The sequence below is a fragment of the Phyllobates terribilis genome, unplaced genomic scaffold (genome assembly GCF_046119375.1).
Source record: "Phyllobates terribilis strain yellow unplaced genomic scaffold, ASM4611937v1 Scaffold_2__4_contigs__length_985480577, whole genome shotgun sequence".
Classification (NCBI taxonomy): Eukaryota; Metazoa; Chordata; class Amphibia; order Anura; family Dendrobatidae; genus Phyllobates; species Phyllobates terribilis.
Window position 1 is genome coordinate 677481648 of NW_027362762.1, and position 8645 is coordinate 677490292.

At 39.0% G+C, this 8645-nt stretch overlaps 1 protein-coding gene across 2 annotated transcripts in view; it reads left to right on the forward strand.

Annotated features, from left to right (window-relative positions):
- PLXNA2 (plexin A2) overlaps nt 1–7361 on the forward strand; it is a 340362-nt gene extending 333001 nt beyond the window's left edge. For both annotated transcript variants that reach the window (XM_073666861.1, XM_073666863.1), the window contains exons 31-32: nt 136–286; nt 4038–7361. In XM_073666861.1, the coding sequence (XP_073522962.1) occupies nt 136–286; nt 4038–4133 (247 nt within the window). In that variant the 3' untranslated portion in view covers nt 4134–7361. The remainder of the gene's footprint in view (nt 1–135; nt 287–4037) is intronic.
- Nucleotides 7362–8645: the final 1284 nt, after the last annotated feature.

The window sequence follows — 8645 nt, forward strand, 5'->3', positions numbered from 1 at the left end:
TGTGTGTAGCTGTGAACATAGAAATTTTTGTAACCCTGTGAAGTAATGAGCAATAGAAAATGCAATTTTTAAATGAGATTGTTATGTAATAATCAGAATGGACAATAAATAAAGTGCATCCATCTGCGTTTACAGGTATTATGCTGATATTGCGAAGCTCCCAGCCATCAGCGACCAGGACATGAACGCCTACCTCGCAGAGCAATCTCGTATGCATGCATCAGAGTTTAATATGCTAAGTGCACTCAACGAGATCTACTCCTATGTCAGTAAATACAGTGTGGAGGTAAGGAGTGACCGCCTGAAGAAAGAACAGGGAACTGGCGTGGTGAAGCTGAATAATGTATGTCAGGGTCTGAACGGTTACTAAATGGAAACCCTATCCAGATACAGTTATATGAAAAAGTTTGGGCACCCCTATTAATCTTAAGCTTAATGTTTTCTTAAAATTGGTGTTTTTGCAACAGCTATTTCAGTTTGATATATGTAATAACTGTTGGACACAGTAATGTTTCTGCCTTGAAATGAGGTTTATTGTACTAACAGAAAATGTGCAATCTGCATTCAAACAAAATTTGACAGGTGCATAAGTATGGGCACCCTTATCATTTTCTTGTTTTAAATACTCCTACCTACTTTTTACTGACTTACTAAAGCACTTTTTTTGGTTTTGTAACCTCATTGAGCTTTGAACTTCATAGCCAGGTTTATGCAATCATGAGAAAAGCTACTTAAAGTGGCCACTTGCAAGTTGTTCTCCTGTTTGAATCTCCTCTGAAGAGTGGCATCATGGGCTCCTCAAAGCAACTGTCAAATGATCTGAAAACAAAGATTATTCAACATAGTTGTTCAGGGAAAGGATACAAAAAGCTGTCTCAGAGATTTAACCTGTCAGTTTCCACTGTGAGGAACATAGTAAGGAAATGGAAGAACACACGGACAGTTCTTGTTAAGGCCAGAAGTGGCAGGCCAAGAAAAACAAAAGAAAGGCAGAGAAGAAGAATGGTGAGATCAGTCAAGGACAATCCTCAGACCACCTCCAGAGAGCTGCAGCATCAACTTGCTGCAGATGGTGTCACTGTGCATCGGTCAACTATACAACGCACTTTGCACAAGGAGAAGCTGTATGGGAGAGTGATGCGAAAGAAGCCGTTTATGCAAGCACACCACAAACAGAGTCTGCTGAGGTATGCAAAAGCACATTTGGAGAAGCCAATTTCTTTTTGGAAGAAGGTCCTGTGGACTGATGAAACCAAGATTGAGTTGTTTGGTCATACAAAAAGGCGTTATGCATGGCGGCAAAAAAACACAGCATTCCAAGAAAAACACTTGCTACCCACAGTAAAATTTGGTGGAGGTTCCATCATGCTTTGGGGCTGTGTGGCCAATGCCGGCACTGGGAATCTTGTTAAAGTTGAGGGATGCATGGATTCCACTCAGTATCAGCAGATTCTTGACAATAATGTTCAAGAATCAATGACAAAGTTGAAGTTACGCAGGGGATGGATCTTTCAGCAAGACAATGATCCAAAACACCGCTCCAAATCTACTCAGGCATTCATGCAGAGGAACAATTACAATGTTCTGGAATGGCCATCCCAGTCCCCAGACCTGAATATCATTGAACATCTGTGGGATCATTTGAAGAGGGCTGTCCATGCTCGGCGACCATCAAACTTAACTGAACTGGAATTGTTTTGTAAAGAGGAATGGTCAAAAATACCTTCATCCAGGATCCAGGAACTCATTAAAAGCTACAGGAAGTGACTAGAGGCTGTTATTTTTGCAAAAGGAGGATCTACTAAATATTAATGTCACTCTTCTGGTGAGGTGCCCATACTTATCCACCTGTCAAATTTTGTTTGAATGCAGATTGCACATTTTCTGTTAGTACAATAAACCTCATTTCAAGGCAGAAACATTACTGTGTCCAACAGTTATTACATATATCAAACTGAAATAGCTGTTGCAAAAACACCAATTTTTCTAAAACAATAAGCTTAAGATTAATAGGGGTGCCCAAACTTTTTCATATAACTGTATGGAAGAAATCTGGTTGTTTCATATACATAGGAGATTTTAGAGTTTTACTATCTTTACATAAGCTAAAAATGTGTACGCATAAATGGGCTCTCACATAAATTTACCGCTTACCCTAAACTCCAAGCTGCACTTAAAATCCACATTGAGTCCTCAGAAATCGAATACGATGCCATGGAGAACCCTGCCAGCCTTCTATGTAGAAAGCACCATGAAAAGGAGTAAGTCCAGCATGTTCTTTACAGGACATAATTGACCCATTCCCTTTCATTAAGCAGAAAATAGTATTAAAGAAACACTTCTCCCATCAAAGATATTATCCTCCTAATATATTGCAGTCATCATACTATATAGCACTGTGTACTTACAATTACTCCTTTTGCCTTTCTGCCCAGCTAATTCTTCTCCTTTCTCTGCTCTATGTAAAAATCATTCCCCTCTTCACCTCCTGACCCAGCTGCTCTGCCCCTCCCCACTGCCAGGGACTTTTGCAGTGACTTATGACTCATGCAGGGAAAATTGACCTCCTGCTTCTACATAGAGTTTAGAAGGATTCAGCTAGTCAGTTTTTAATGAAGTGATGTCACAGACCTAATGGAAAACAGAAGAATTAACTGGGTAGAAAGGCAAAATGAGCAATTGTAAGTACACATTGCTATGTAATATATGATGATTGCAATGTATTAAGAGGATAAAAAATCTTATGGGAGGAGGAGTGCTGCTATAAGCGTTAATGGCAGATGAATTTGTGATGGTTTTGGACCAGACCACCCGTGATTTAATTTTTACTATGTCTACTAACAAAGATAAGCAATAAGTATAGTTTATATAGTAATAGTTTAACCTACGTAAATAAATCCCAGATGTTTGTCCATGGACTGTACCTGGGATCGCATATTAGCTGTAGTTACATAATACTGGCTATAGGCTTTTATCTCAGAAGGGAGGGAATTTATAAGGCCTGCCAGTTTTCAAGGGGCATTCTCAAGTATAAAAGTTATCCCCTATCCATGGGATAACTTTTCAATCGCTGGCCCCCAGGGATCCCAAGAGACTCTGAAGAGCTCCAGCTGAATGGAGCGGAGGTCGATCATCCATATCGCTGATCCATTCATTCTAATGGGAGTGATGAAGATCAGCCAAGCGCAGCATCTGACAATCTCTGGCTCTCCTATTAAAAGTGAATGGAGCAATAGTGCTCATGATCGACCACTGCTCCATTCAGGGATCGTTCGGACCCCCAGCGATTGGAAAGTTGTCTCCTATCTAATTTTTAGGGGATAGCTTTCAATCTTGAGAACAGCCCTTTAAATAGGATGTGCCATATCTATAAAGGGATGCAGGTATCATAAAAAGTTGGCACATCTTTGGGGTTATCTGTGAGGGCTGTTATAGGTTTCAGCTGCTGCGTACATGATGGTAAATTTGTTGCACAATGGTAGACCTTTTTTCTAAGCCCCACACGCTATTTTAAAAATGTTACTGAGTAAATCACAACAATTTACACTAATTCCACCTGTGACAAATAATGCAACTTTGTATTACTAGAAAACTTAGAGGGAATATTAAATTTTCCCCATAGCTTTTTTTACAACTTTTTTTTGGCTCATGAGAAACATCATGTATTTTTTTAAAGGCTGTCAAGTTATTTTTTTTATATAGACATAATTTATTCAGGCAGGTTAAGCCTTATGAAGAAGCCTATGGGAACATGTATGGAATAAACACACAGAGCATGCTGTGTTTTGGTAAAAACACTAGTGACCCCAAAAAAATACCAAAAATAAAACAAAAAAAATTACTGTTTGTAATCTGCTTAATATTTCCATATTAGCTGTAAATTATTATACAAGACAGCACAACTCGAAACATATCTTGATATAACAATATAATTTGTTTCACCAGAGAGATTCTATGTAGATTTTGGATAAGTTCCCCTGTATGTGGTTAATGCTTCTGTGCTATTGTTAAAGCCTTTATTGTCTTCTGGTTTGCAGCTGATTTCAGCCTTGGAACAGGATGAGCAGGGGCGTCGACACCGCTTAGCCTACAAAGTGGAGCAGTTGATAGCAGCCATGAGTTTTGACAGCTGAATTTCAATACAGCTCTTTAACCATGGAAGGGGACAGAGTCCTGGCAAAGACTCTTATGAGAGCTGCAGGGTTCCCTGGACATTCTTTCCAACTGTGAAGAATCACATTAAACATCAGAAGATCCTTCAGTCGATTGCCTCGCAGAATGAGGAAAGCAGCCAAACCAGCTCCACGTTCATCATCCCTTCTGAGACCCTGAAGACGTCACCGGAGTTTCCACAAGCCCAGCAGGCGGCTGATTGCATGTTGTACGTAAATTAAGAGACTGCATAACATGAGAAGACTCAACTGCTCTGTTTGTTGGTTTGGTTGTTTGTCTAGCTTGTTTTTTCTTCGAAAGACTCCTATTTTTATTATTATTTATTGCTTTTTGGGGAAAGGGTATTAATGGGGGAAGAGTACATTATTTTTCATCCCTGAAAGAAAAACACAAAGGGAATTTTCATAGATTTAAATTCTTAAGCGGCCACACTTGGCATATTTTGCACTGGTTCAAGGGATGACTTTCAAGATTTGAAAAACAATCGGAGAACTATGGATTTTTGCAACATGTATCCACTACCAGCTGATCTACCAGAAGACTTGCGCCCCATCGCCTATCTACTGAGGAACTGTACTTAAGGTCACTCGCTCCAAATTCACCAGCTAATCCAACTGCAAATTTTTGATAGCAAGAGGCATGTGTCCATTAACCAAGTGAAATGACCCTCATTATGATTCTGTGCCATGTTTCATTGCTTCGTGTGCTAAAACTATTGCTATCCATGGAAACACCTGGCCCTTAGCAGTATGTTTCTGAACAATACCCTAAAAATCATTATACAGTAGTACGCCAGCCTCCATATACCATAATCTCTAATACTACCAATATCTAACCCACCCCTATTGCTGAATAGAGAAGCCGTATACAGTATTACACCAGTGATCAGCTTCCATATACCATCATACTACCAGTAACTAACCCACTCCTATCGCTGTATAGAAAGGCAGTTCTGTACATCTCCAGAATAATCTAATATACCATTCATTATGTATACATGTCATCTAAATATGGAAGCCAGCACATTGTACAAGTTTCTTCAGTCATCTCGTTTACAATAATTCCTTCTTTGTACATTATTATGGTGGAATATGTACTAGATGCTCATTTGCCAAAATAATGAATCTCCATAATAGGGATGGGTGCTCATATTCTACCTAAAAATAGCATTTCCCTTTAAAGTCATGTCCATAAGGATTATATTGTATTGATGGAACATGGTTCCCAAACTGACAATAAAAACAGAAAATATTTCATTATTCATGATTTCTCCCAAGATTTGGCAGCTAAGAAATCTTCAGTAGAACATGAAGCTTGACATGTGCTAAACGTAGTGTTAATTCACCCAGATTCCACATACGTTCATCATATAGGTAACAAGGCCTATGATATAACACTAATTGTCCGTGGCTTCCTATTCTTCATTATGGAATAGGGGCTGGGTCATTTCATGGCCTTTATATAATGCAAATGTGTTTTAAGATTATTGCAATCTTCATCCTAAACATACTGGAAACTGCAGGGTGGCTGTTTTATGTCACCTTACAGTTTTCTCCTGTTTCGCAGACAGGGTTCTTCTACGTGCTACATCGTCTTAAAACACTCAGCACAAAGCCATAAAATGTTTAGGATGTGACTGAGATAAGCTCAGTAACAATTGCCATGATCCGAAAATACATTTGAACTTATTTCTCGTTAAATATTAACATATATTCACAGAATATGCGATGTCTGATTGTTGGGACCCCTGCTAATCACTAAAATGGAGGTCTCATTTACTCTGTTCTTTCTCAGTGCATGATTACAGTAAAGAGCTTATTGGTGCGCCCTGCCGTTCCCTAGTTTCGGTGCGGCCCACAATAACAGCTGGGCTGCTGTTTTTGGTCAGTTCTATAGACATTAACGTATGTGACACCACCGTACCGTTCAAGCACCGCACAACTACAATAAGGAGGAATAGCGGGATTTAGACCCCCCATTTTAGTGATGAGTGAATGTCCCAGCAGCAATCAGATACTTGTCAGCAATTCTGTGGATAGGTGATAAATGTGCCCGTGTCACATAACCACTTTAAGGTTCTCTTTGGAGAGCCCTTAACAGTCATTACTCTATAACAATGGCCACACGCACGCAGCTATCACCGGTTTAGTTGCCCTATTGGCTTAATACCAGGGCCTTTAAACATAAAGAAGAATGATCTTATTGTTGTAGATGTTTTTACCAATTTTGACAACCAATGACCTCTATATGCAAATGTGTGCACTTATATGACCACAGTAGTATGTGACCTTTCTTTTTGACTATAGCTTAGCTACAATATGCTGGTTCAACCCAATGTGGCTACATCGTAATGTATGTACAGAGTAAAAGTCAGGCCGATAGAAATCCGAAGTGATCGCTCAGGCAGGCCTTTTTAAATCTATGAGTGAAGAGCCTGCTAGACTTCTCAGAATGGTGGTCTTCATTGAAATCCAGAGGTATTTCAGATACTACAATAATGTTTCCCTTACCCTGCAGCAAACACTACATTGGACAATGGTCATCATTCCTTCTTGTCTCCCTCTTCACAAGGTTTCTCTCACCAGAGGAGGACGCATCTCAGTTGTGCTACCACTAGGGTCATCTGCTAGTCAGATGACCTGACCACACATTGTATTCAGACACATAACCCACCAGGTCATTTCCTAATGAAAATATGTTTACAGCAGCCATTACTTGAAATAGCGTTAGATATTTATTTTTGATCTTTGTGTAATACTTTTTGCTCTTGGAACACCTGCCTCTTGTAATTTGATTGGTGGTTTAAGTAGATCTGTCGCAACATTCCTTAGCTTACTAATATGTACAGTGGTAAAGTCGGTGTTGCTTGTAAGTAGTTTCAGGGGATCCCTTAGTTTTTCTTATAAATTTCAAAAAATCATCACTATGTTCCAAGAATTGCTTTAGCCAGCATATATTCTTTTATGTATAGGGTACTCTTGATGTACCACCAGGAGAATGTGACTTATGGCGCCCACTTTCTGATGCAGCTTGCCAACTCCACACCTGCATACCAAAGCCCCCTCAACCTTCTGTCCATCAGACCCACATAGAGCTGGGAGATCTAGTAATGTATTGCTGGGCAGTACCTTGCTGACCTCCTACATATTCAAAGACGTTGTCTGTATGTGATGTTTGCAAATGTTGACCTGTATTTCAGCCTGTGCTAAACCACCTTGTCTCCTGCTTTCCAGAGTGTGTTAAACCATATGCCTTCTTGCCAAACACTTATAAAAAGTGCAGCAAATAGTTACTGTATTTTTGGTAGTTGAATGAAAATTATACTGTATTGTTTATATTCCATTTCTGTCTGTTTGCCAAGATATGTAGGTCTGTTCTACTAATGGTGTTATCAGAATTAAATGCAGGTTGGAATAATATAGTTGACAAAAAAAAATGAAGGAAATACAAAATTGTGCCAAAATCAGAATGGTTCGTAATTCCATCAATGCCATTTCTTCCCCTTTAATAATACTCTACTTTCTCAAGGTGTCACTTAATGAACCAAACCACCCAATCGGATTGCAGAATGTTGGGGTGCTCAACTTTCTAGTTCCACTGCACTTCTGTATAATAATTGTGTCTTTGTTTCTCCCTGATTCTTTTTATTATGTCTGCCTCGCTTCTTTTCTGTCATTTTTACAGTTGTTGTGAAAAAAAAAAAAAAAATGTAAGAAAGTTTTAATTATTTAAAAATGTTCGGAGACAAAAAAAGTTTTGTTATTATTTTAATATATTATTGTGTACCTATTGTAAATATGAAACACTCCTATTTTGCAAGCCAAGGACCCACTTTGTACTATTGTTATATATAAATAAAGTTTACTGGAAAAAAATGTGTTATTTTAAACAAATAAGAAAATAAAGCACTATCTGAGGCAGCGTCAAGCGTATCAAATTTCACATTTAATTCTGTGAAATAGGATGAATAAATAGCATCACATCAAATAGCGCTGTTCCAAAATATTATCTAATTAGCTATTTAATCTGAACTTTTATAAGCAAAGACTAGTGATGAGCGAGCACTAAAATGCTCGGGTGTCCTTGTTGCTCGGGTCAAGCTAATTGGAATACTCGGGTGCTCGGTCCGAGTAACAAGCCCAATGTAAGTCTATGGGAAACTCAAGCATTTTTCCGGCAGCCCCCCCGGCAGTCTGCAGAGGGCCTAAAAATTGCCCATATCGATGGGAACAGTGCTCAAATGACATGGGAACAGCATGAGGAAGACCCCTGGAAGCATCTCTGACTCCCAGATCACTGCTGTCAACAATGTGGTCAGAGGTATTACGCCACTTTTACGAACTCACAATAAAACATACAAAAACTCTACCAAAATGGATTTTCCTGGGAAAAATGTTAAGGAACATTCTTTCCAGGGTAATGACTTGTATATAAGGCAAAATAAATAACCAAGAACAAAAATGCTCCTCCAC